General features: G+C 48.6%; 2 protein-coding genes across 7 annotated transcripts; one reads left to right on the top strand and one right to left on the bottom strand.

The window, feature by feature from the left end:
• Positions 1 to 5,799, bottom strand: kynu (kynureninase). The gene is made up of 14 exons (XM_076160095.1): positions 5,697 to 5,799; positions 4,936 to 5,130; positions 4,546 to 4,666; positions 4,379 to 4,461; positions 3,348 to 3,409; positions 3,155 to 3,226; positions 2,967 to 3,041; positions 2,594 to 2,740; positions 2,291 to 2,389; positions 2,108 to 2,181; positions 1,919 to 1,971; positions 1,460 to 1,545; positions 1,094 to 1,324; positions 1 to 1,011 (listed from the first exon to the last, which is right to left on the bottom strand). The coding sequence occupies exons 2-14, from the start codon at positions 5,102 to 5,104 to the stop codon at positions 865 to 867; spliced, it is 1,419 nt and encodes a 472-aa protein (XP_076016210.1). The 5' UTR covers positions 5,105 to 5,130; positions 5,697 to 5,799; the 3' UTR covers positions 1 to 864.
• Positions 2,992 to 26,100, top strand: LOC143004215 (von Willebrand factor D and EGF domain-containing protein). 6 transcript variants are annotated; one of them, XM_076156281.1, is made up of 35 exons: positions 2,992 to 3,082; positions 7,074 to 7,169; positions 7,845 to 8,046; positions 10,670 to 10,854; positions 11,158 to 11,386; positions 11,884 to 11,949; positions 12,119 to 12,351; positions 13,462 to 13,551; positions 13,741 to 13,882; positions 14,414 to 14,631; positions 15,030 to 15,103; positions 15,206 to 15,491; positions 15,605 to 15,807; positions 16,020 to 16,927; positions 17,032 to 17,168; positions 17,258 to 17,419; positions 17,515 to 17,619; positions 17,879 to 17,993; positions 19,085 to 19,374; positions 19,773 to 19,992; positions 20,108 to 20,245; positions 21,298 to 21,759; positions 21,950 to 22,120; positions 22,501 to 22,883; positions 23,009 to 23,453; positions 23,554 to 23,649; positions 23,742 to 23,837; positions 23,967 to 24,062; positions 24,379 to 24,474; positions 24,609 to 24,704; positions 24,800 to 24,895; positions 25,029 to 25,124; positions 25,222 to 25,317; positions 25,538 to 25,635; positions 25,722 to 26,100. In XM_076156281.1, exons 3-35 carry the CDS (start codon positions 7,944 to 7,946, stop codon positions 25,740 to 25,742), a joined length of 6,252 nt encoding a protein of 2,083 aa, XP_076012396.1. In that variant the 5' UTR covers positions 2,992 to 3,082; positions 7,074 to 7,169; positions 7,845 to 7,943; the 3' UTR covers positions 25,743 to 26,100. The 6 variants fall into 6 exon arrangements, with proteins under 6 accessions (XP_076012396.1, XP_076015041.1, XP_076013125.1 ...); XM_076157010.1 differs by having other exon boundaries at positions 3,026 to 3,114; positions 7,074 to 7,117; XM_076157634.1 differs by having other exon boundaries at positions 3,026 to 3,114; positions 21,301 to 21,759.
• Positions 26,101 to 27,319: the final 1,219 nt, after the last annotated feature.

Below are 27,319 nucleotides of genomic sequence, written 5' to 3'. Positions count from 1 at the left end.
TTCATTGGAGCAAAGATGCGTCTTTATTGTTTAAAAATAAAAACCGTAAACAATCAATTCTTTCATCTTTCCATCCTTCCTCTAGGTCCTGGTCAGTGTCTCTCACCCACAGGAGACTGAGGTCGCCAGATTCCTACGTGGAACTTGAGGACTTTGCACCCTGACAGTCAGACGTTTGGGCTCAGCGGGGGAACCAAACACACACACGTGAGCGAGCTTGCCGATTCGTCGAGCTTCGCTTGACGGCTTTGTGATCTGCTGAGCCCACAGTCGTCATTAAGACAGTAAATCTACATATTCTTTTCTTTCTTTTTTTACAGTACAGTCATTTTAAGGTTAAGTAGCCTCAGGAAAGACAAAACCCAGCCTCTCCTCAATTATTTATTCTCACATCACCCCCCAAAAAATGACAAATGCTAATTCTGGTCCATTCCGCAGCTGGGCATCCGAGTGCTCATTAGTTTTAAAAGAAGGTTAATCCATTTAGGTTTTGCATATTGATATGCCAATTATGTCTAATCGTGGAATAGGCATCCGTCAAGGTAATAGTGCATAAACACATGAAAGAACATTAGGGAGAAATCTGCGTTATAATAAAGTAGGTGTTAATTGGTAAAGGGAGGACTGTCGGCTAACTGAAGTGTGTAATGTACAGCAGGGGGACAGGCCGCCCCCCCCCCCCCCCCCCCCTCCAAATCATGTCATTTGGAAGCCCCCATGCTGTGAACGCCTGACTGAGACGGGAAGCATCAGGACAGCAAGGGATTATGGGAGCTATTATTTCAAATGTGAGGTGTAAAGAAGTGATACCTTCCCTAAATGAGAGCCGTTTGTTATTTTACATCAAACATGTGATAGCGTGATCTACTTCCTCCTCTTCTTGGCTGGTTGGTTCTGGCCCGTGGCGGTCAGGGCCGCTCCCAGCGTTTCGATGAAGCGGTGGACGTCGCTGAAGGAGTTGTAGAGCGGCACCGGAGCGATGCGCAGCACGTTGGGCTCCCTCATGTCGCTCTGAAGGAACAAAGCACAATCACAATCTGATACCAAGCGCCGACAAAATGAGGCGGAGCGTGATGCGTTTGAGGCCACTCACAAAGACGCCTCTCTTCTCCAGCTCGTGGAAGATATTTTGGATGGGGACAGAGAACATGAGGGAGAGCTGGCAGCCCCTCTGCTGGGGGTCAGAGGGCGTGAGGATGTGGATGTACGGCTTGTCTGGCTGCTTGGGGTCTTTGGTGTACAAGCGCCGGATCATGAGCTCCAGGTAGCCCGTCAGCAGGATGGACTTCCGCCGCAGCTCACGCATACTGGTCATGTTGAATACCTGGGACATGGGTGAGATACGTTAACCACCTGAGCAAGCTAACCTGTCAGCTTGGCCTTGGCAGAGGTATGCGCCCTCTGAGGTGCCCACTAGCTAAGAAACTAAATATGGGAATGAAGCCGTGTGATGCAGCACCTCTAGGCTGGCCTGGAGGGTGCAGACCAGCAGGATGGGCTGGTTTGACAGTCTGAAGCTGCTCACTCCACCCTGAAGGTCCAACTCTGAGAGGACACAAGAAGAAGAACAACAAGAAAGACACTTCATATGTTAGGGAACTGTGGATTTTAATTAGTAAAAGGCAGATTTTCTGGATTTTACATGAGAAAATGATAAACAGCATAGAAACTGATTTACAATTTTAAAAGCAAGTGTGTAGTGTTAGGAAATGGAATAAGTGTGGAGGTTGAACACAAATTTGAAGGTACAGGAAGGATTTGTAGATGTATTACCCAATCTGACCACTAGATAGAAGCATTGTGTAGCTTTACATAACTGTGGTTTTAATCAGGAGCGTTATGGCTCTGATTTACTGCAGAGGTTAATAACATTATGCTGCATATGCCAATTCACAAGGTGAGTGGACTTTGCCTGTACCGTTTGTCATCTTGAAGCGAGTGTCCAATTTGTGTCCCCACCAGCCCAACAACCTGGAGGAGACAGAGGGACATTATATTCAAACTATAGTTCTATGATGTGATGAGAGGGGAAGAAGTGATGTAAATGCATTAAAGGGTCATAAAATGATGCAGATATTTGTGTGTGTGTGTGTGTGTGTGTACTCACGCTGCTTTGATGGAGTCTTTATGTTTCTCGTGGATAAAGGCACCGGCTATTCCACCAGCACCAGAATTCAGGTACTGTGAGACAAGACAATCTTTGTGTGACATCATAGAATCAAAAACTGGTCCATCGATGCATTCAAGAAACACCTTTGCAGTGGGATTTCCCGCACTCCGGCCTGCTTACCTTGTAGGAGCACCAGCAGGCGAAGTCGACGCCCCAGTCGTGTAACTTCAGTTCGGCGTTTCCCACCGCATGGGCGCAGTCAAAACCCACATAGCAGCCCTGAGGCACAAACACAACATACGTGTTCATAATGTATAGGTACAGTTCTGCTTTTGTCTACTTGTCCCTTTAAAAAGTGGATATTAGACAATGTGTTATACTTTGTTATGGTTTACGTCACGTGTAGATGAATATGAAACATTTGTTGTATTCCATCCTCTCCAATATGAAGGGCTGATTGATTAATTATCCCAATGTCACCACCTTCTTGTGTCCGGCCTCAGCGATGGCGGCCATGTCGAACAGCTGGCCCGTGTAGTACTGCACACCGCTGAACATCACCACGGCGATGGAGTCCCCCTCCTTCTCCAGCATGTCCAGGATGTCCTCTGTCCTCAGCGTGTCCTCCCCCTGAAGCACAAGCACCAGAAGTTCAAAGGTCAGACTCCATTGTTTACACTCCTACTGTTTGTTTACTGACTACAAACATGTAGAAGAACACAAAGCATATTTACTTAAGGACTCTACAGGAGGACTGGAACATGACATGGATATTGTTATGGTTTAGTACGACTGCTTTAAAGACGACGACCACTTCTCCTATTCATGCCACATTCTGCTCCCGTGTGTGACGTACCAGTCTGGGCGACAGGGTGATCATGCTCTGCTCCGGGTCGAAGCCTCGCAGCTGGATCTGAGACTGGACCGCATACTGAGGGCAGGAGAGAGCCAATCAATAAGGGATTCAGTCATGTAAGGCAACCAGCATGTACACAACCACTGCAGTAAGTGTGTGTGTGTGTGTTTGTATGTTGGTTTACCCACATGGTCTGAGGGAAAGGCTTTGTCCTCCAGAAGGATTTTGTGCCGCGTCGCTGTGGGTTTGTAAAAGGAAAGCTACAGAATGAAGACATTAAATTACTGATTGAAATCTTAGTTGATGGAGAATTGTGCTGTGTGGCTGTGTGTGTGATCTGTGAAGATGTTTATGTTCTAACTCTCACAGAGCTCCACTCACCAGTAGAAGATGTAAGTTAACCGTCAGCCCGTTCATCAGGGCCACTTCCTCCCGTTTGGCTCCTGTCACACACACACACACACCCTCTCATCAGGCTTTAGCAGTATGTAATCATAGAACCATGTATGAGTCTGTATCTATACATCTATACGGCTACACAATGTAATGTTGTGCTGTGGTTGCCATTGCTGAAAGGTTCTGCAGAATGAAGAAGTCCCTGAATGTCTGGATGGTTTCTGTACCTGATTGAATGAAGACATTCCAAGCAGTTTGAGTGACAGCTAAAGCTCAAATCATTTGAAGCTGCTGTTTGTTTATAAACAACCGGTGCAGCCCAGTAAGAGAGCAGAGAGCTGAATCAGTGTGAAGGCAGAAGATGCCTGAAAACCACAAGTGGAACAACTGGCACTCACTCAAAAACTGTAACTGCTATCTGAACACGGGTTGAACCGTGAGAAGCAGGAGAACTTCCTGATCGTACGGATGTGTTACGGTGCAAAACTGCCAGAAAATAACAAAGAACCGGCCAGTTGAAAAAGATATAAAAGATTTTTCTCAGCTGAAAATTGAACATTGGGTTTGATGAGGAAATGTCAGCACCAGTTGTCCCTTAAAGGCCGAAAGAACAAAAACTACACAGGATACCGTTTAACTAATTACAGATTCTGAAAGAGGACAGAAAAGTGTGTGTTCCTATGTATGAATTGTTTGTGAAGTGTCAAAGTCGTGGAAGTATTTTGTATAAGAATACCAGAAGTCATAACGATAATGAGGTTGAGAGGTTAAGTAAACATTGGAACATTAATTGCATTGATATGAACTTTGGACACCACTGAACAGATCTGGGGTCAAAGTTTAACAACCCCATCCAAGTTTGGGACGTAATGTGTGACATTTGCATCACTGTTTGGCCTGGTAACTAATTAACTGAGTGCATTGATGACTTCTAATGGCCGTCACAGCTTCGGTCATAGATGCTGTTTCTCTGCTGCTGCTATACATTCAGGTTCTCAAGCCGGCGTGTGACATACCAACAACTTTGGCCATGAGCCCCTCTATGTTGTTCTCGGCCCACCCCCACGGACGATCTCCCTCCGTGTGACCGTAGACGCCTCTGTGAAAGACGTCCTTTCAGTCACGCCAATGATATCTGTTGCATTTCTGTGGTAAAATAGTGAATAATACCCCAGGAACGTACGTCTTGGCCCACTTGTCCAGTTCCTCTTCGATGTATTTCCTGGCCATTTTAGGCTGAAGTCCTAATGAGTTTCCCACGAGATACATGCTATCCTTGGAGCCATCAACGAGCGAGAGATCAGCTGTAGAAGAGACAACACACTCAGAATGGAAAGCGTCTCGCGTCTGGAGTTTCAGGTCATTTTAGCTGTTTGTTGTGCTACTCTGCAGGAAGCTGGAAATGTGTATTTATTGACTTTATATGACAAAAGTTGGTTTCTTCTGCAGTCCACTGTCTGTGCATTGTCTCTGGTAAATGAAAATAGGAGTTATAAGACTCGATAACCCATTAAATTGGTTGTGAAAGTGTGTTTAAGTTAAGCAGTAGCTCATGTGCTGTAGTTTAACGTACCCACAGAATGATCTGATATTTTAGGCAGCAGGAATTCCTTCCTGAGATGTCGCAGCGTGTCGAGCTCGTCAAGGAACCTGGCCACTTCAGCAGACATGGGACTGCAGCCCAGCGTGGCTGAGATTCGCTCCACAGTCTCTCTGGGAGTTAAGCCGGCGAAGGATTCCATCACTGTGAAGATGGAGGGGCTCTGACCTGCAGAGAGAACAAACTTCACTACAAACTTAGCTTCAATATACAAACTCAACAATGGCATGGTGACTGAAGTAAAGTCAACACTGCTTTGAGTATTTAACAGAAGTGTTTTGAATAGACTATAACGGCAAAAGTATGTGGACACCTGACCGTCACACCTATATGAGCTTGTTAGACGCCCCATTCAAACACCTGAGGCTTTACTATGGAGATGCTTATAACAGTTTCCACTCTGCTGGAGAGGTTTTCCACAAAACCTGGCTCACAGTGTTCACTGGGGGCCTGTGGGAGCTCTGTGCACGGCTCGACTGCAAAACCAATATCCAAGAGCCACACATCCTTAGGTGTGAAACCAACAGAACACACTCTTCTTCATCTGGTTCATCTGGTTCTCTCAGTTACTCAGGACTAGATCAACCAAATGTGTACCAAATTTGCCTGGTTTCCCATTCCACAATTTTAAAAGAAGATCACATTTGACATATCGAAGAGAAGTCAGGCGTTGTTACTTGTTGATGTTGCAGGTGAGCAGGTGGATAAAAGGAAACAAGCAGACATAAACTCACCTGGATTCACAGCAGTCCCGTTTCACGTCGCACACGCGGTTGAGCTTTTCTTCCAGTTCAGGTGAGCGTTGACCAGCGCTTCTGCAGCGTGTTTCCTCTGTGTGAACCCTGACCCCTCAATCCAAGGTCTCAGGTTAATCATTGACTGGGCTATAAATCCACTCCATGACTGAAATCGACCCCATTCACGCATGTTTAGGACTTATTGATCCCTCTGGTTTGTGATGTTCCAACAGCATTAATGTAGCATTAATGATATATTATACCAGCACTATCGACAATTCTTTGTAGCTCCACCAGGTGGCAGCAAAGCACTGCAAATGTACTAGGATGCGCCTGAACCACATGAGAGACCTCTGTAGTACAAATCACAGATTGTTTATGATTGTTTTATTGTCTTGTTTGACTTTATTGGAGTTTTATTGGGCCCCTGCCACTCTCATTGTTATTTCACATCTTTCTACATACATGTGCCCAAAAAATGGAACGCAGCTCTTATTGATGTTATAACTTGGGAATGTGATTCTTGCGATCACACTCTGTCCTGTATTCTTCTGTATTTGGCCACTAGGTGACCTGATGAATAGTCAACAAGGTACTAAGGTCAGCCAGGATGAACTTTGAACCCCAGAGAAACACACCCTGCCTGCTGTCTTTCCTTGCAGATCATTAAAGAAAACAAAACATTTCTTTAAAACATTTCTTTAAAACATTCAAAACATTTCAAAACACGCTTAGTAACCATGTCTCAGTGACATCATGTTGCTTTCTCTCTGTTGATGATTGAATGATTCTGTCAAAACAATCATCATGAATTTGTTGCTAACACACACACACATGTTGTGCCATGTTGTGAATGGGTGCAGGTTTGTGTACGTTGGTTTGCAGAGATGTATAGGTTTCATTCAGATTGTTGTGTGCGGAAACAATGTGGTGGCAACATGCTGGAGGGCACTGTGGCCGCCGACATGCCTGCCGCATGTTCCACATAGTTTTTCTCACAGAAAACGGGGATGTGTGACATCTGGAAGTGTTCAGCACTGAAACACCCCCCCCCTTCCCCTCCCCTCGTCATTTCTCATGGCACAAACAACAAAGGAGGCCACAGATAATAATGTTTTCCCTCCCGTAAAGCAGCTAAACCAGGGAGCTTTTGGGGACTCCAGAGTGGCGTTTGCATGATGTCATTGGGCAGACACAGAGACGTGCAGGACAAATTGAGGTTCTACTGTAGGAGCAGGGAGAAAGAAAAACATACATCCAACCGCTCAGACAGATCAGAATTCACTGTTGTTGCTGCTGAATCATTACACAATCACAGGGACTGACTGAACCTTGTAATGATCAATAATCACAGTCTTCCTTTCCTGCTTTCAGGGTGAACTGGACGTGTGGGACTTTCTCACAGGCTGGATGAGAAGGTGAGGGACAAACAGCTGTGGGACGTCTCAAGTCCTTTATTTAGTGGAACAGGTATGTGTGTGTTTGTGTGTGTGTTTGTCTCACGCACCTCTGGGTCCATTTACTTCACTCTCAAACAGTTCTCAGTCACACAAGGCACTAATCAACTCAAATACTGTTTACTTTCCTGGTGTCACTGCTGTTAGTAAAGAAATCAGAACATTTCAGGACATTTGCAGTTCTAATGAGATGGTGCAAAGCAGAGTGACCTACTGGCCTGCGAGGCTGCATTCCTGTCACTCAACAGGTCCCCAGATGAGGCAGTAAAAGAGTTAAAGGTCTGCAGATAGTTAGATAGATAGTTTGACGCTGGATCTTCAAAGGAGCAGCATGGAGGTTCTCTGAAGACGTCCATGTCACGGCCTGGATTCATAATAATCAATTTCACGTGCATCATTTGATCCTCCTGTTACACTGGAGTGATGCACTACACTTCCTCTACACATGCACACTGAGTGTATACACAACCAAGCTGTCTACACTGCCACACACACACACACAGTATCTACGCTCACATGGAGTTAAATTCGTAAGGAGATACTGCAAGATGAGCACATAAACCTCAGCACCTCCATGTCCTTTCATTCTGTTTGTTTGGTGCACATGATCTGACTTCATCTGTGTGTTTCGTCGCCTCCTCCTCCTCCCTCCTCCCCCCTCCTCCTCCTCCTCCCTTCAAACCCGAAGCCTCTCCGCTCTCCGTCTTGACCTGCGCCACTTTCGCACCGTTTCCTCCAGCATCGGCTGCCGATGGAACCCAACGACTGAGCCGCAGCAGCCGCAGTCATGGATCGTTGCGCGTTTGGCTTTGCGCGTCTCTCCGTGTCCGGATACTTGCGCGTCGCGCTGCTGTGCGTCGTCGTGCCGTTCGGAGCGTTCACGCAGCAAGGTGAGTGGATCCGAACATCAGACGAACCTGAACGGTGATTTGTTGGCATATTGACTTTCAATGCAACGCAGTTACTGCAAAGAAGTATTCATGTGTTGCTGTGTTGTTGCTTTGACTTCGTTAAACTATCTGAGTAACTTACCTGCAAGGAACAAACCTAAATGACGGAATAACGGACAATTAAGAGCCATATTACAACGAATCCCTTTGAAAGCATCTGGTGGCGCAGAGCAGTGTGACCTGGTGGCTCCTGCAGCTGCATGCCCATCACTCAACAGGTCCACAGATTAGATGAACCTTCACAGGGCTGAAGAAGAAGAGGAAACAACAAGGAGCAACAAGTCAGTGCACCTCACAGGAGGAAACAAGAAACGGGCAATTAACTGAAATAAAAGCAAATAGTTCAACTAAACGAGGAGGATTTTCACAAACAAATCCAGAGAAAATGTGGAAGTCGACCGCCTCCGGTCGCTCTTCTTCATCAGGGACGGTCCGGAGGCTCTATAGGAGATCAACTCCTGGGTAACTGTTGGTACAGTCGATGACATACTCGTGTATTCACCCGATTGACTGAAGTACACGTCAAATAAACGCCCTGAGAATATAATAAGGAGTCAGAGTGTAGACTTGTGGGCCGCCCTCGCCTGTAAACACACAGCTGTAATTGAGACAGGATGAGAGAGCAGAGCTGTGATGCGTCATTACGCCAGATGGGATCACAAACTTGTTGCAGAGTGTAATCCAGTAAAAGGCATCAAACAGCTGTGATGGCTTTACTGTATTTACCTCCTCTTCCTCAAGTCAGCGGGTGGACTTCCTCTCACCCATGATGCTCCCCTCTCTCTCCCTCTCTCCCTCTCTCTCTCTCTCTCTCTGCCATGGCTGCGGTAACGTGTGTGTGGTCGTAAAAGTTAAGAAAGGGGGATTGTAAAAGCAAAACGCGTGAAATAGCGCAGATTTACCATTTAAAGTGAGTAAACACTTCAAATCGGTTGTTCTCCTCACATTTGACTTCCTGTCGGGACAAGATGTAATGAATCTATATTTCAAATGACACTCTGTGGAGATGTCCCACTTTTGGTCCTCAAGCAAAAGCCTCCTCTGCTCTAAGGCACCCAGCTCAGTTTGGAATGGGACGTGGGTGTCTACAAACAGTCGTCTTTGTCCTTTTTGACATTTGCCCACCAGCGACGTTTTAAAGGCAGGTCGTCGTAAAAACGGAAGGGCGGACACAGGCGACGCATTTACAACCAATAAAGAACTATTTGCTCGACTGTTAACAAATCCAAACGAGGCTCCGGGTCTTCAAAATTCCTCCTCCAGCACCTCCAAGCTCTTTGACCCCCCCGTGACCCCTGTGTGCCTCCATCTGTACATCAATCTGACAAATGATTTTCGGGCCAAACGCGTTCTTTTGGATGCCTGGACCTGAGACGTAACTCTAACCTGCCAGCCCCTCTGACCTGAGTTTGGAGTGAAAGGGCCCTCTGGGGGGAAGAGCTGGGGCCTCAGTTGTGTTAACGCCACGCTCTCTCAACTTCATCATTCTCACTGAGAAGACCCAGAGAATGCACATCTGGGCTGCTGAGAGGGCTATGACCCCCCCTCTCCCCCCCACTCCCCCTGGGGCCCATTCATTAGCCCCCTGCCCCCCCCCCCCGGCCTCTGTAAACTCATTACATCTCCAATACAAACCGTTAAGATGGCAGGAGAAGTCTCGCCGATTGTCCCTCCCTCCCCCCCCCCCCTTTCCTGAAAACCTACATGTTTGGACAACCTGCGACCTCTGGTTCTTGTCAGGCGAGTGTGTTTGTCTGTGTGTGTGTGTGTGTGTGTGCAGACAGGCGACGACGTTAACACAGGCACGTTTGCTTTCAAGGGGCTGTCAACATGGCTCACCCGGCCTGTGAGCCCTTGTTTAGGTTTAGGATCAGTGGCAGTAACTTCGCTCTGTCCCATTCAAGGCTTTGAGGCTTTGAGATGCCTTCAATGCCCCCCCGGTGTTTTGTTATCCCAAGACAGGACTTTACAATCTGTGAACTCAAACACGTGAAAGGGCACACGTGAGGAAGTGAAACCACCGCCTGGTTCTGTTGTTCAGGCCTCCGTTGACGATGTTGACGTTTGACCCCGATCCCGTCACAGATGTGGAGCTTTAGCGTGTGTGTTCTTCTGGAAAACAATTAAACAATTCCCACCGTTTTGGCTTCCAGCTGCGAGGCGCGTTCTCTTGTCATGTGCCGCTGGCTTTAGCGTCCAGCCTTTCCTGGGGCGAGTTTGGAGAGGAGAGAGCCCCACAGGAATGTCTGTTATTCTTAGCAATTTAGATAACCTCCGGCGGTCCCTGCACACCTCCTTTAGGCCCGCTGACATCTGAAGGAGCCACTTGTAGAGATCATTTTGAGTCGTTGAGCATCAAATGATTCGGGATTGGATCATTAAAAAGGGCTAGAGATGCCAGTGAAATTATAGTTTTGCTTATTTTAAGTATTTAACCTTTTTAAGGGAATTAAACTATATCTGCTCTGAATGAATCTGGGTTGCTGTAACTCGCAATTCATCCAGAGAGGGAAAAGAAACCGTGAGGCTCTCAGTTCAGCTTGTGTCCTTCGCCCTCCCTCAGCTCCCGAGTGTTACCCAGGAGGCCATCAGACCTTGCGTAACCCGTATCGCAGCGTGGACTTCGACTCCACGGACATCCAGAACCGGGCCATCCAGGACCTCATCTGTGACCACTCGCTGCTGCCGGGTTGGTACCGCTTCATGATCAACAACAAGCCTGCGGAGATGCCCACCACCTGTGTGGAGGTAAATATTCCTTCTGGAACTACTTTACTGTTACTGCTCGCTAAGAGAAAGCCCCTGAACCTTCAACCACGTGAGCCCAGAGGGGAAATACACAACATTTCACCCTGGCTGCATATTTCATGTTCTACTGAGTTCATTCCGGCAGTCAGCATCACATGTAATACATCCTTTTTGAGGGGGATTTAGCAGACATGTGCAAAGTTAATTTCCTCTTGGTTGGTTGTAAATGCGTCACCTTTAGCCCAGGTGTAGGGTCGTAATAACCCCCCACTCGCTGCCCGTATTGACCGTACTCTGTTGTAGATGAACCGCTGTGGGACCCAGGCCCCGGTGTGGCTGTCTCTGAGGGACACGCCCCTCCCCCAGCCCGGCCAGGTGCGTCAGCTCTCCGCCTGCGCTACCTGGCAGTTCTTCCAGGGCGTCGCCAAGGACTGCTGCCTGTTCCGGATCCCCATCACCGTGCGCAACTGTGGCGAGTTCATGGTCTACTACCTGCAGCCCACCCAGGGGTGCATGGGATACTGCGCTAAAGGTGAATGTTTACACCTGCTCAAAGCCAGGGTTATGGTTTGCTACCAATTGAGAAGCTACTAACTTAAGTACTTTTTCAGCTATTTTCAAAATAATAATAATAATACTGTTTTATTTATTGGCAAAAGCTACTAAGCTGCTTGTCATGCTACTTGTCATAAACTAACTACTACCCTCTGTATCCCAGCATGCATCACTTCACAATGAATAAAACATTCAATGAAAATTAGCTACGATGTATTAAGCTACTTTTTCTTGTAGTGTACCTAACTACTTTCATATTAGGAGAGTAGCTTGGCAACAAATTAACTCCTTTAAATCACCAGTAGCTTGTTGCTTAAGAAGCTACCAATGCCAGCTAGCTTACCCAAACGTCCTCACTGCTGTCTTTACTTAGTCATTCTTGAAAAGCCTTTGTGATATAGTAGTTCAGTAATGTAGCTAAGATGTGGGCTGCAGTAAGATCAGAGTATCTAAATCTTTCATTTCTTTTGGCAGTCGCTCCAGATTTCGGGCCGAGGATTTGTCCGCCAGGTGAGGTGGAAGTCAACGGGCGATGCAAAGGTAAGAGGATCCAGAAACAGCCAAATGCACAACATGTGTGTATAGGCTTCATATTAACTTTGGTTTTGTACTTTTATTGTTCCAGTTAAACTGAGCACCACGACCTTCTCTCCCTCTCTCTCTCTCTCTCTCTCTCTCTCTCTGTCTCTCTCTCCCCTTCTCTTTCCAGCCGCCCTCCCGTCCCTGCCGGCCCGGCCCATCATCACCCCGGAGCTCATCGGCCACAGCGTCCACCTGAGATGCTCGTTCACTCCGCCTCCTTGGACTCAGCCGCTGGGCTACCAGGTGGTTTGGGCCCGGCACATCGGCCACAGCATGAAGGCGGAGATCAGGCAGGAGTCCACGCTGAAGACCTTCTCGCTGGTGGAGATGGATGGCGTTCACTTCAGACTGGGAGAGACGGTAATTCCTGCCAGACCACGCCACTTTTTTTCCCCATCTTTTCAGGGGAGCACATGTGGAGGGTTTGACCCCGGAGCGGCTGGGCGTCTTTAATCCGTGGATCACACCGCCCTCTGTCTGCCGGGGCTCAGCCTGCACAGAGCCAAGGCAGAGAGAAGTGTATCATATCCTGTTACGCGAACGCAATAAGTGGGTGGGGATGTGAAATCAGTTGCAGGTTAAAGACAAGCTTCCCGCCACATGCTTCCCACTCCGGCGCCATCTGAATCCCTGCCATCCAAACCCTTCCAACATCACTGCTACACATGCAGGAGGAAGCATCAGCATCAGGGGCCTGTGTGTGTTTGACCACGGGGCGCTTCGGGCTCGATTTGTGATGAATTAAGGAACGACTCCATGCATACACGTACATACATCAACACATCAACCTGTTTAAACCATATTTATAGTTTTATTCTGTGCAATTCTAAATGAATTCAGAACAGTAAAGCTTCATAAAATACAAAAAGTCTTAAAAACACTGGGGACACTTTCCGGCGTGGCCTTGTTTCTTACCTGTGTTGGCCCTGGCCCAGTCGGCGCACAAAGGCTAATTTCCTGGAGATACTGTTTGTTGCCCGGGAGATATTAACTTATTAAGCTCTCAACATGGAGCCGCTTGAGACTGGGGCGATGTCACTGTCAGCGTCCGCGTTTGCCCTCACACAGCTGGGGTGCGATGGCTGCCATATTAGGTAGTCGAGTCTGGGAGCTGGCTCAGGGGGGCCCGCTCGTCTCGTGCCCCCCCGCCCCCTCGCTTTAATGCCTGTTGATTCTGCAGATGGGCTGGGTCAAAGGTCGTCCTCCTTTTTTCTCTCATCCCCGAGCATGAGTTAAACGTTAGTGCTCTGGGCTCAGAGGGGGATCTGAGTGCTGAGCTGCAGGCGGCACGGGGGAAATGTTTTCATAAGTGACAAGCGTGGCGTCTAACCCTAACGAACAACAAGTCGTTTGTCTTCTGGAGCAAACCTCATGGTGTCAAAACGTAAACATCAAACACTACAACATTCTGAAGTGCTCTAAATGAATGTAAGCAGTGTGTGTGTGGTGTGTGTGGCTTCGTCCTCACAGTTCTCCTGCAGCGTGTCGACGTTCAGAGCCAACGACAGCCACGGCAAATCCTCACCCAGAGAGAGCGAGAGTTTCTACGCCGGACTGAAGGTAAATCAGGTGTCATGATGATGATGATGAAGAAGATGGAGCTGGGGGGGAGGTCGGGGGGTTTGACCAACAGATTTGTTTATATGGTTCCAGAATAAACAGTTTAACTCTTTCAAGTGAATCTGTGGAAGCTTGTTGATCTGAGATAATAGTTCAGTTTTATGAAGAAATCTGTTTTCTGCCATGCAGTTTTCTCCAGAGCGGCTCCACATATCAGAGAACAGTCAGGAGCACCAGGTGACCCTCCGCAGCACCGTGCCCCTCCCCTGCTACGGCCTCGACCACGGCCGCAGGTGTGGAGTCCCCCTGACCCTGACTGTCCATGACCCAGGTCAGACTTTACGACTGCTTCTCATGTTGTTTAGAAATTTGTTTTGAATTTCCTCAATTAGGGTTGGAGGCAAATATACTCCTGTTGCTCCTGTTTTGTCTGTGTGTGTGTGTGTGTGTGTGTGTGTGCGTGTGTGTGTGTGTGTGTGTGTGTGTGTGTGTGTGTGTGTGTTTCTTCATTTATTGAATAAACCCGAAAGTGGTTTGCCAGCTCTTGGCAGGTGAACCTAAACAGTAATCTGGACACAGAGTGAGGTCCTGGCTCAAAGATTAAGCCCACAAAGTCATTAAAAATGATTGAAGGGTCCAGTTGGCAACCTGAACTTTCCTCTTCATCACTGTTAACAACAGAAAATCCCCTCTCACACACACACACACACACACTCGCCCTCTTTGATTGTTGGGCTGCTGTGCTCTGACTTGCCCAGTACATCATCACATCAAAGCCCGCACAGGAAGACCTTATTACAGTGGTGCAGGCAGCTGTGCGCTGTCCTTTCACACTAACCCACCGCTGTGTTGACATCCACAGACAGCCTCGGACAGGAAGCCTCCAATGTGGCGCTGTCTGCCTGCCAGGTGGACCTCCAGCCGACCTCCTGCAGTAACAGCGGCTGCGGCCAGGCAACGTTCTTCGTCTCTGCCGTCACCGATTTCACCCGCGATGGGAACCGCCCGAGCCTGATCGCCGCTCTCCCCAGCCCGACTGCGCCACGACTCTGGAGGAGCTACGTCCCAACGTCTCTGACAGTAAGACAACACCAGTGAGACTCACAACAGATGATGATGTTGCTCCTACAGTCATCATAGTGTCACGGAGAAAGGAGGGAAAATGTCAGTGACCCAACATGAAATAGATTTCGTACACTCAATAGGTTGTGAAAACTCAATAGAAGCACTGAAGTCAAAGTCATGGAAGAGCTCAAAGGCAAAGACGGTTTGACATGAAGATGTTTGAGGAGCAGCTTTACGAGCTCATTAGTTCACCTCCACACCGCCTATTATCTTATGTAAGACATGACTCGGGTCTCCGCAGACATCGTGTCTCCGTGCGTCCTGTTACATCTGTCTTTAATGAAAACATCAAAGCTCAGGGTCAAAGGGCATCCCCACAGTAACCTTTGTTCTCCCCCGACCTTTGCCCTCAGGTCACGGTGCAGGACGTTCCCACTTCCATCTGCTACTCGCTGACTGACCCACATGTCATCACTCTGGACGGCAGGTCGTTTACCTTTTTACTCCCTCACATTAAACCATTAATAATATATGTAAATAACAATAATAATCTTTAACAATTTGTGTCGATTGTGTCGATTCCGAGCAGGCGCTATGACAACCACCAGACCGGCACCTTCGTCCTTTACCGAAGCCTGGCCAGGGACTTTCAGGTCCACTCCCGCCAGTGGGACTGCGGCAGCCGACACTACGCCGTGGCCTGCAACTGCGGCGTGGCGGTGCGTGAGGGGAACGAGGTCGCCGTGTTTGACATGTGCAACGGTCGGCCACAGGAAACCAGGCCGCAGCTCAGCCTGAAGAACCTGAGCGGGGACGACAGCAGGAAGGGGAGCCGTGTCAGAGTGCTGGAGTCCCACCAGGGGAAAAAGGTCACCGTAGGTATCCCATCATGCACTGCCACACCGACTTTAGACACACCTCTTCTGTCCTTTTGCTACACGAGTTCACTAGGGTTAATTATTTACTCGCTGTGTGTCTCCTCTCTTAGTTGATCTTCCCCTCTGGGGCCTTTGTTCGGGCCGACGTCGGGGATTGGGGGATGAGCCTGTCAGTCAGGGCGCCCAGCGTCGACTACGGGAACACGCAAGGCCTCTGTGGCACCTTCGATCACAACGGCAACAACGACCTTCATGGATCTGGCGGTGAAGCCTACAGTGCTGATGACCTGCATCGCTTCATAGAGGACTGGAGGTCAGTCAGTGACATCATTAATTGCTATGTACACCGCTGCTGTGCGATCATGTTAACCAATGATCTCCTCTTCTCTGATTGAGGGTGTTATTAAGTTCATTTAGCACAATACTGTATTCTCTGAAGAAGATCATCTGTCATGTCTGGACCCAGCTGTTGTTGTCAGATGTTCCACCCTTACGTATGTGGCTGTGTGTGTTTGTGTGTGTTAGGATAGCTCCTGGTGAGAGTTTATTTGACAAGACCCCTCCTGGGAGGAAGCAGGACACCAGAAGGCCTTTCTGTCATTGCCGCAAAGCGTACAGCGTTCCCCATCATGCCAGCAGAGGAACGGGGGTCACATACGATCCCTCCACGCTCTCTGACTGTGTGGCGTACAATAATGTGGATTACACTTCTGTGTTCCCCTCCATGGACACGACACTGGAATATATCAAGAGTCCAGAGCGAGACGAGAGCATCCTGAACACGTCTGCCTTCTCTAGTCATCCTCTGGAGAGGCGACACCTTCGCTTTGACAGGGAGAACATTCAGCGCGGCGAAGGTGATGATGAAATGGACGGCGAGTTCAGGGAAGACCTTCTGTTGCCTGTTGACAGGCCGAGGAGACAGACATACGAATTCCAGCCTGTCTTCACCACACAGAGCCTCAGTCAGGTCGATATGGAGAGCTTCGCCTACTTCTTCCCAGAGGATCACCTCGCTGAAGCCAGACGGGAGTTTCGGCCCCAGTGGCCCACGCCGAGCGGCCTCACCTCAGCCAAAGCCCTGGAGGTGTGCCAGATGGCCTTGGTCAACACCACTGTCGGTGCAGTGTGCCGGGACCTGCTGGGACGGCGCCTGGACGAGGCGGTGGATCTGTGTATCCTGGACCTGCAGCTCAAAGACGACCTTGGCTGGGACGAGGCGCTGCTGCCCTACCTGGAGAACGAGTGTGAGAGGAAGCTGCTGGAGAACCGGACGCAGAGAGCCCTGGAGCTGGCCGGCCCCTCGGGATCATCTGGGGAAGTGGTGACGGCACTGCGATGCCCAAACTTCTGTAACGGAAACGGCGAGTGCATGGAATGGGGCTGCCAGTGTTATCCAAGCCACAGCTTCTACGACTGCAGCCTGGCCATCAGTGAGTTCCCGCTGTTATTCTGTCTGTATTGGCTTCAATCCCGCAAACGGGATCAGGACAGTTGTTTGTGATTCCTAAATAACACGTCATCTCTGTTCTGATAGGCCAGCCCATTGAGCTCACAGACTTGGAGAACGGTGGACTGTGTGACATCCACGCCTTCCACTGCCGCAACATTCGAGTCTTCGGCCTCGGCTTCATCGACTCCTCTGACCTCAGCTGTCACGCCACCAGACTGAAGGTAAAACATTGCAAGGTGAAAGGTCATGCGGACTATGAACAGAAGAGGCCCTTCTCCTTCATGTGTTTTCTGTCATCCTGCCTCCACAGTACATGAACGGCGTTTGGGTCCCTGGGGAGAAGCAGAGGACTAAAGCGTCCTTCCTCAGCTCCAAGGCCTTAGACTGTGCCGTGCCGTCCCTCAGCAACACAGTGGTCCATACAGAAGACTTCATGATGGATGACAAACCGTACGCACGATGGGAAATAAAGGTAAACAAGTCAAATCATCAGAGCAATATATAACATGTTGAGCAGCAGCTGGGGTGTGTTGTTTACCTCATGAGCCCGTCCCCTGCCTGTCCCAGGTGACCAATGACGGCTCCCAGTACAGCCAGGCCAAAGTGCTGACCATCTACGACGGCGTTTGTCAGGTCTGCCAGGCCTCACGCTCAGGACTCTGTAAGTTAAAGGTAACTCACCAACCAACCCGGACAGGTTCATGTTGAAGGTTGAAGAGTTGATGAAAATATTTTAATAGCTATTTCCGAAACCAACACAGATGCAAACAAACCTTACAAACAAACCCACATTTGCTGGGAGACTTGTTCCGGAAAACTGGATCTGCACTTTGGAAAACAAACCATTCAACTATAATCCCGGACTTCTCCTTTCATGCAATCTCTCCACTCCTCTCCTCTCCCTTCTCTCCGTCTCTCTCTTTTCCTCTAGGAGCGAACTTGCAACATAGACGGGATGTGTTTTGCAGAAGGAGATTCCAATCCGGGAAGCCCTTGCCTCCTCTGTGACTCAGGCACCTCCAGATTCACCTGGTCCCTGAACCAAGGTACGGAATGGTCCATAGCATAGCCGAGCAAAAATATGCAAAGCTAGAATTGCAGGTACAAATTGCAGATTCACAACTGGACTTGCTGGCAAAGGTTTGAATAGGTTTCGCCTCTCATCAGAAAGGTTTCTTCCCTACTGAAAAAGCCTTTCCAGTTGCCTAAGATTTACTTTCCTTGGATACATGACCTCGATGACTGAGAACCTTCACACACACATTGACTTAAAGCACTTTCAAGGATTTTCAGCACCCGTACTAATCCTGAGAATTCAGAGGTTTGTTGGTGCAGTGACTCTCCTCTCCCACTGTGGTCCTGTTTGTCTCCATTAGCAGATCAAAGGATCAGAGGTATAATTTCCCAGCATGCCCTGACCTGTTGGCTAAGCGCCCTGAAAGAGGTGGATGGGGGTGTGGGTGAAGGTGACAATCATCCTTCTTTCCTCAGGCTGATTCACTCTGCATCAAGATGATAGCTCCTTTAACATGAAGGTGCATCCTGGGATTTCCGCTTTATTTCCCATTGAAGGACTGTGGAATCGGGATGATGAACACATGAAATTTCGGTTAAATCATTACAAAAACATCAGCCTAACCGTGGACCGGCTTTTCCCTTTATAACATGGCCTGTATCTTGACCAAGGAAAGACACAGAGAGCTAGAATCGTCATAATGAAGAGATGATAGTGAAACATGAGCACTAGCAGGTGTTTCCTCATGCATCCTGGATTTACTGCTGTATTTCCCACTGAGGGACTGTGGGAAAGGGATGATGTCAGTTGCTGTGTTACATGATCATGTGGTCTGCGTGGGAGGGAAAAGCTAGACCCTTCTCTAGATACAGACACGTGTGTGTTTACAGCAACACTTCCAGAGACGTCCTGCAGGGAGCCAACCTTCCAAACAAACACAGTTGTAGTTTGCTTTGCAGAATTGAATTAAAAACGTGGGGTTAACTGAGCTAAACAGCTAATTAGTAATGAAGAGAACGAAAGACAACAATATTATCTTGAGAAAACAAATCATTACTATGTTATACAGGTCCTCTTTCAGGTTTTGCTGATCAAAGGATTCTGTTCTCCCTCTGTCTTTAGTGAACGAGCCCCCGACCTTCCACCGTCCCCAGGGGGACCTGCAGACGTTCACAGGCGAGAACTTTGTCTTCCAGTTCACGGCGTTGGACCCCGAGGGCTCGGAGCTCCTTTTCCAGCTGGAGGAGGGGCCAGAGGGGGCCACCCTCTCTCCGGCTGGCCTCCTCATCTGGAGGGTCCCGACGCTCTCGGAGGAGGAGGAGGAGGAGGAGGGAGGAGGAGGGAGGAGGAGACGCTCCTTCCACTTCACGCTGTCTGATGAGTGCAATGCACAGAGCAGCTTCACTGTGGAGGTGAGAGGAGGATGTTGGGCTTAGGGATGTGAAGAATGTGACCAGTACCTTGTCTAATTCCAGATAGTCCCACACAGGATGTTACTATGCAGTTAGCACACAAGGTTAAGACATATTCACTCTTCTCACTGCATAGCTTCTGCCTCACCTGGACAGAACATTTACTGGCTGTTATCAGGGCTGTTATTGGCTGTTAATCCCTTTGTTCTTGCTCTTAAAATCAAACCTAGAGAAGGTGGAGGGCGGGGACGGGAGTCAGTAGGACCTAATTTTGAGAAGCACTAACACCCTGAGTAGCCCTGCTATGAATTAGAGGCTCAAACCATTATGGGCGCTGAGCCGATACTAAAGCATCACAGTTGAAGACAAAACATCGACTCATATCTTTGTTGTAACAGATTTACGTTGTGCCGTGCGGCTGCCGGAATGGAGGAACTTGCGTGACAGATGTTAACTTCCCCGCCGGCAGTGGGAAGTACCTGTGTGTGTGTCCTGAGGGGAACCGCGGCAACCTGTGTGACCAGGATATCGACCGGTGCGCGTCGGCTCCCTGCACAGCGGGCAAATGTATCAACACAGCCGATGGCTTCAGATGCGAGTGTCCAGCTGGGCTGAGAGGTGCGTTTGTGGAGTTGGAATTCTTTATGTATATTTTTATAAGGCCGTCATCAATCAGGTCCTGATTTATGCTCAGAATGAAACTGCGGTTCCTCCTCCTGCATGCTGTTTCCAGGTGTGACGTGTCTGGAAGATATTAATGAATGTGAGAAGACGCCGTGCTTGCCAGGAGCCCGGTGCTTCAACAGCTTTGGCTCCTACAGCTGCAGCCCCTGCCCCAAAGGCATGCTGGGAAATGGAACCACGTGCGCAGGTAAGCTGTGAGGAACAGTGACAGTGTCAAAGCTCAGCTCTGTCACTTTAACAAGGGTTTCCTCACAAATTTGGCAAATGGTCTCAAGTCAGATGAGACCAAAACAAACCTCTGACCATGACATCATGGGGATGAAATGAGAACATGTTCCTCTCACATGTTTCTGGAATGATCAAAAACATACAGAACGGAAAAATTCACCTCAGAAAATTCAGTTGTTTTTCCAGGATTTCAAGACGATTTTCTTTTTAAAAGTCGGCGTCATGATTCTAAACAATCGACGCGTTCACTTGTTTGCATTTCAGAGTGAATTAATGTTGAAAAGCTTTGGGATGGAACTCAACAACATAAGAGGCCTCGTACACGTGATGACCTCCACCCCTAAATCTGGATCCCATTACCAGTCATAACATGAGGTTATCAGGCTCTGCTGTGCTCTGAAACAGTGCAGCCGCTCTGTGAAGCTCTCTGGAGGGAAGAATCACTTCAATAACCATTCTCCCCAAACATTTACATATCGTATGTAATCATTCCGTGGATGCGATGCGCCGCTGTTCTCTCTCCCTGCGCTGCGTGTTTGACTGCTGCATTCTGCCTGATTGAGTGTTTGCAGCGCTGTTGACCCAGAAAATGAGTCTCTCTCTCTCTCTCTCTCTGTCATTGTAAGTCACCGTGGATGAGCGCTTCGGCTAAACGTAAAAGCCAAACGTGCTGCTAGTCTCTCAGGAACACTCGACGGGCACACGCTACTTGTGTCCAATGGAAACCAGATGGCTGATGGTAGCTGCTTTCCAATGTGTTTAGCCCAGGGATCCCTCAGGGTCCATTCAAAGGCCCACAGACCTGGTGAATAAACGCAGAGTGTCTCCAGCTTACAAAGAAGCTGTCAGCTGCCTTCCAGTGAAAGTCAGCAGACAGGAGCATTAAGAATTAATAAGAAATAAAAGACTGAAAGACCCAAATCCTGTAATTAAGGACAAGTAGTCAATTATTCTAACTAGTTACCTCACAACAGTCTGTGTGTCCTGTGATCCTCTCTCTTGGTCTTACAGCAGTTGCTCCACCGGTCACCATGGCTCCCAGCACCACATCTGCTCTTCGTTCAACCGTCCATGAGATCCCAGATGTTCCGCTGCAGCCGCCCGAAACACGGACGGATCCTCTCTCGAAGATCTGGAGTGGGAGCTCCCTGCAGACTGGGAAGGAGGGAGCCGGGAAAGTTCCAAGAATTGACCCAGACCCGTCGCAAACTAAGGCCAGCAGTTGGAAGAACATTCCAGGAATTAGCCAAGGCCCAACAGTCACTAAGGTAGAAACGGACATCAGCGTGCCAGGAGTTACACCTGGTTCATCGCGGACTAAGACTGGCACTCTGAGGAACACGGAAGGAATTATCTCCAAAGCTCATGGGAATAAGACAGAGGGAATCACAGCAGAGTCTGAAACAGCAGCTGATGGTAAAGCAAAGGTTCCCTCTGCATCCCAGCCATCAGGGAATGGAAGAGCAGCTGCTGGTAAGGCCTCTTCCTGCCTGTCTCCATCCAAATCCTTACACTGCACCAAAACACTCACGACTGAAGGTACTAAAAACCACACTCACACACACAACAGCTGAGGAACTAATGAGCGACGGTGTTTCATTTCATTTCATTTCAACAAATTCTCCAGTTCAAGGAGACGTGACCTCGTGTTTGTGTCTCTCAGGTCCTCTCGGCTCTGCCGCGAGGAACGTCTCTTCCACGTGTGCCAGCAGGCCCTGCTTCCCCGGAGTTCAGTGCATCAACCGGAGGCCGCCGCATGTGGGCTACGTGTGCGCCCGCTGCCCCCCCGGCCTGTACGGCAACGGACGCGTCTGCATGAGGAGCGCCAAAGCAGGCACGGCGGTTTGTTTAATCAACGTGGAGACTCTGTGGGCTTTGTTGTTGTTGTTGTTGTTGTTTCCCTGAGGCTTTATGTGTTTTTCTCGGTTTGATTGAATGTCGCTTCTTAGAGAATAAATCATTTGTCATAATGATTTTGACATGATAATCACCACTTACTGACTCAGAGCCACAGCGTTTAGAGAGAATCGTCTGATGTGTCTTTGCGCTGTCATGCACACTGAGCCTCCTGGGAGTCACAGATTACAAAGAACAGATTGAATAGATTGTTTACCAGAGCGTTCACTGACATCATGATGACTGATGGTGAGAAAATGTCTTTATTGGAGTCCTTTAGTTCTCACATCACCCGCATCACTTCCTGTCTTCCCTCAGCATCCAGTCACCTTCCTCAGCAGCAGACGCTCGGTAAGACCGGCCGATCCCCGCAGAGCGGCAACGTCAAAGTGCCTCAGCTCCACCTGCAAACGCTGTCCGTCAGACACGGCGTCAAGCGGCTCTCTGTGCCTGAAACCAGAGCGACCCGAGGCAACACGCCACTGAGGACCCCCGCTTCAGGACGAGGAGGCGGGACAGGAAGGAGAGAAGCCGTCACCATCGCTTCCAGAAACTTTCCCAGAACACCAGGCGGCGGCGGTGGCGTCCATCTCACCACCAACTCACACATCACCAAACCCTGGACAGATGACAGGACGCATGCCAGAGCCAGCATCACGACACACAGACAGGTCACCGCCCCCCATGTGACCACAACTAAGGTGAGCTACACCAGAACGCTGGACAGTTTCCTCCCAGTATTCCTAGAGGCGTGACCGTTGTCAAATGTACAGCAAACGCCAACGCCTTACAATTTGTCCTTTCATTTCTGATTCTGTCCCGGCAGTCTGATGGAGCAAAAGTAACCGTCCCTCAGCCTGGCCAGGTCACCCAGCCTCAGCTCAATCACATGACCACCACTCAGGCCAAACCGTGGACTCCGCCGAAACTGGCCGTCCCACTCACGGCGGCCCTCACCTCTCTTTCCCTCTCGCTGTCCGAGTCCGACTTCTCAGCGGACGGAGACGAAGCGGAACCTGGATCAGAGAGCCTGGATCTCTTAGAGGTTATTCCAGCTTTGACCCTCACGACGCAGGGCAGGGCGGCGTACGGCTACAGGCCCACTCAGGCTCAGTCAGGAGTGCGGAGTGGCACGACAGCAGACAGGCCTGCCAGGTCCTGTGCCGACCGGCCGTGTTTCCCCGGTGTCCTGTGCGACGCAGCTGTGGACGGAGGCTTCAGCTGTGGGAGATGTCCTGCTGGATACACCGGAGATGGACGTGCGTGTCGAGGCATGTAACCTGTTCAATCACACAAAGGAACACGTTTGTCTTATTTTACACCAAGCGCATTCATTTACATCTCCATGGCGCCCCCTGTCTGTGTTTGTAGCTGTCTGCAGGCATCCGTGTGGCAGGAACATGCACTGTGCCGCACCTAACACGTGTCGCTGTAAGCCAGGTTACACCGGAGGGGACTGTATGACAGGTAAACAAAACAATGCTTGTGTTTTACTTGTAGTATTCACTTATTTAGCGTTGTTTTGTTAATTTCTCTTTGTTTCTCTACGCTTTAATCAGCTGTGTGTGAGCCGGCGTGTAGGAACGGAGGCGAGTGTGTTGCTCCGGATGTGTGTCAGTGTCCCAAAGGGTTCCATGGAGAAACCTGTCAGGAAGGTAAAAGCAGCTGCCAGTTTCCCAGTTAACCCTTTATTATTAGACCGGTCCCTGGTCTAATAATAAAGGGTTAAATCGAGGCTTCACAGTCTAACAGAACAACGTGTCTCACCGCCCTGCATGTTGTAGCTCTGTGCAGGTCGCCCTGTGAGAACGGAGGAACCTGCGTGGGCCTGCAGACCTGCTCGTGTCCGTACGGCTTTGTTGGGCCTCGATGTGAAACCAGTGAGTTCTGCCCTCTGAACACACAACAGGTTTATTAATGACAAGATATGGGAGAAAGACAAAAGCTGAGTCTGAGCAGTCAGCAGGGCTAAGTTAGATGTTTCTAGGTTGAACCATCTGATAACATTTTTTTATTTTTCATTTTTTATTATTTTCATTTTTTTTTTTTTTTCGTAGACACACACTTTTTTTCTGAACAATATCTTTTTCGTTTTTATTTTATTTTATTAGTTATATAAATCAATTTAATCATAATATTCTTAATTACTACAATTATTATTTTTCATAATTTGTTGTGTATTTATTTTGTTTTCAGTGGTGTGTAGTCGTCACTGTCACAACGGAGGACAGTGTGTGTCCCCTGATGAGTGTAGGTGTGTTCAAGGGTGGACCGGACCTTCCTGCAAGACAGGTGTGTGTGTGTGTGTGTGTGTGTGTGTGTGTGTGTGTGTGTGCGTGTGTGCGTGTGCGTGTGTGTGTGTGTGTGTGTGTGTGTGTGTGTGTGTGTGTGTACGGCTCGTTGCTGATGCTCTCCTCCCTCTCCAGCGCTCTGCTCCCCTGTCTGTCTGAACGGAGGTGTGTGTGTTCGGCCAAATACGTGCGAGTGTCCTCACGGCTTCTACGGCGCTCAGTGTCAGAACGGTAAACTCTTCTTCTGAGCCTGCCACACAATCCAGCTGTTATTCATCAAGAATCATCGATTTCATCCCAGTCTTGTCCTCCTCTTCCTCCCCCAGCTGTGTGCACTCCTCCCTGTAAGAACGCCGGCCTGTGTATGAGGAACAACGTCTGCTCCTGCCTGCAGGGATACACAGGGAGGCGCTGTGAGAAGAGTGAGGGTTCCTTCATGTCTTCCTCTTCTTCCTCACTCACATCATCACAGATTTACCTTCCTCAAACCCATTGAATCCCATTTAACAGGTGTGTGTTGCTGTTGCTGTTCTCTGTCTCTCTCTCTCTCTCCAGGTGTGTGTGAGCCCGTGTGTATGAACGGCGGGAGGTGTGTCGGTCCAGATGTTTGCGACTGCCCGTCAGGTTGGCGCGGGAGGAGGTGCGACAAGCGTAAGTCACACAGTCTCACATCTGCTCTTATCGTGGATCCTCATCTTTAACACGAGGATCGGCACAAACGCACGTGTGTGATGTGTGTGTCCCGCAGCCAGCTGTCTGCAGAGATGCCTGAACGGAGGCCAGTGTGTGGGTCCTAACATGTGTCACTGCGCTCCCGGGTGGCAAGGCATCCTGTGCCAGATCCGTGAGTCCCCACACACATACACACACACACACACACACACACACACTCCAAAGACTGAAAAGGTTGCTGTTAAAGGAGATCAATCAATGGTGGCATCCAGCGGTCAACTACCTTTTTGATAAACCAAACAAAACACTCTTTTATTGATCCCGGGGGAAATTCTGACCACTGAAATTGATAAGGGTGTAAATCTGACTGATTTGTGGCCGTTGTCCCTCAGCGGTGTGTGAACAGAAGTGCCTGTACGGTAGTCGCTGTATCCGCCCCAACGTCTGCGCCTGTCTGAGCGGACGGCCCGGCTCCCTCTGCTCCAGGAGGGTAAGACACACAGAACACAGAGGATCAGGCTCAGCTCAAACAGGTGAACTAAGTATGAAACTGCTTTATCCTTCTTCTTGTTCCAGCTGCCAATCACTCCAGGCTGACACCAACAGAGGGACACTGGTTTGGATCCCCACCTGAACCAGAACCAGAACCTCAGCGTCCTCATTTCCTGCACTGTTCTTTTACGTCTCGGTCGTGAGTTTAAATGTAAACGTTCGTTCCTCCACACTGAGAATATCAAAGCGATAAGCTGCAGAGTTGACTGTCAATGCCTTCACGTTCACGTTGGCCACTACAAGTCAAACTTCTTTACAAGTATTTATTTATTTGGTTGTTTGATATCGATGCTGTTGTATATATCTTCATCACTGTATCATTATTTCTCATTTAAGCATTGTTTCATTGGTTTTTTAAAGAAAATAAATGGATTTTTAGGAGGTCATCGCTCACTGCAGCAGTTCATCACGTTGCATTTTCACAATAAAAGCCTGACAACGGTTCAGAGGGATAAAACTCTTATTGTGAAACATCTTCAGGGTTTTATTGCTTTTCATCACACGTGTATCTGATTTTATCTGTCGGTGTTTATGGCAAATGAAGCTTTAGCGGGTTTGATTAGAATTAAGTGACATTTATGAGTGTTAACCAGTTATAAATTTTGTTTTATTTGTGTTTCAGCTAAAGTGAGGAGAAACAGAGATGCAGTTTGTTTACTAGATGTGTTTCATACGATCATTTATATCCTTATTGTCAAACAAAAACATAATGAGAACCGCTTGTATTTAAACGCCTAAGTCATTGAAGTTTAGGCGAGAGTGCAGTGACAGTTTACTGCTTTTGATTTGTAATATATCAAACAAATGGAGTTACTTTTTGTATCTTCAGGGAGAGGATCCATGGCTCTTTGCCCATATTGCTTCATTAGCAGCTGTTCACAGAGCTGAAGACCCCCCAGCATGGCCGACACAGGATCACACACACCTGAGGCAGCCACATACGGGCTCAGAACATGTTCATTATTATGCATGTATCTGGGTGGGGTGTTGGGCAGCCTGACACACTCTCTCACTCTGCTGCTGTTGTTTTCTGAGCTGGTTACTCATTGAGTGCTTGACTTTGCTGCAGGACCCAGACAAGTTCACGGCCAGCAGGTCAGGGTCGCAGGGGCCACAAGGAAATGAGGATTAAAAGATTAACGAGCTTCTGAGGCCGCATTAGCTCTGCACCAATTAGGAGACAACTCTGCCTGACTCCTGAACCTGCTCCGCCAAAAGGCTGAAGAGCCGGCTGACTCTTCACATCGGATTAGGAAGAGAGTTTGTTGGGCCTCAGCTGGACCGGAGAGTTTAGTGCTCTGTTTATTATTTGTTGCAACAACTTCAATCCTGGAATGATTTCGGCAATTTTGTTGCGCAGGATTGAATATCAGCGCCTTCAGGATCTTCAATAATAAGGATTAGGCTACAAAACCCAAAAACAGAGTGATGTCAGCAAATCTGCAATTCATTAACCTTTGACTTGAAACAACGGTTGAATAGGAGGCTGTCTTTATTGAATTATTCATTTTATTTCATTCAATTAATTACGTCAGGAAGAACAACCTCAGAAGTGCTAGAAATGATCGCTGGTATTTACTGCCCCCTGGTGGTAACAACAACAATAGCTCGAGAAAAGTTAA

The sequence above is a fragment of the Genypterus blacodes genome, unplaced genomic scaffold (genome assembly GCF_046128005.1).
Source record: "Genypterus blacodes isolate CSIRO-AG114 ecotype Tasmania unplaced genomic scaffold, CSIRO-AGI_Gbla_v1 ptg000001l_1, whole genome shotgun sequence".
NCBI lineage: Eukaryota > Metazoa > Chordata > Actinopteri > Ophidiiformes > Ophidiidae > Genypterus > Genypterus blacodes.
Note: the sequence above shows the minus strand (reverse complement) of the source record. Positions and strands in the feature narration are given on the sequence as shown.

Coding starts and splice junctions, on each gene's coding strand:
- kynu (XM_076160095.1), bottom strand. CDS start 5,104: ATGGAATCCTTCGCCGGCTTAACTCCCAGAGAGACTGTGGAGCGAATC. Junction 3,410..4,378: donor GCTCATGGCCAAAGTTGTTG/GTATGTCACACG, acceptor TGTGTGTGACAG/GAGCCAAACGGGAGGAAGTG. Junction 2,741..2,966: donor TCACCCTGTCGCCCAGACTG/GTACGTCACACA, acceptor CTTGTGCTTCAG/GGGGAGGACACGCTGAGGAC.
- LOC143004215 (XM_076156281.1), top strand. CDS start 7,944: ATGGATCGTTGCGCGTTTGGCTTTGCGCGTCTCTCCGTGTCCGGATAC. Junction 20,246..21,297: donor AAATGGAACCACGTGCGCAG/GTAAGCTGTGAG, acceptor TTGGTCTTACAG/CAGTTGCTCCACCGGTCACC. Junction 24,705..24,799: donor CGGCGCTCAGTGTCAGAACG/GTAAACTCTTCT, acceptor TTCCTCCCCCAG/CTGTGTGCACTCCTCCCTGT.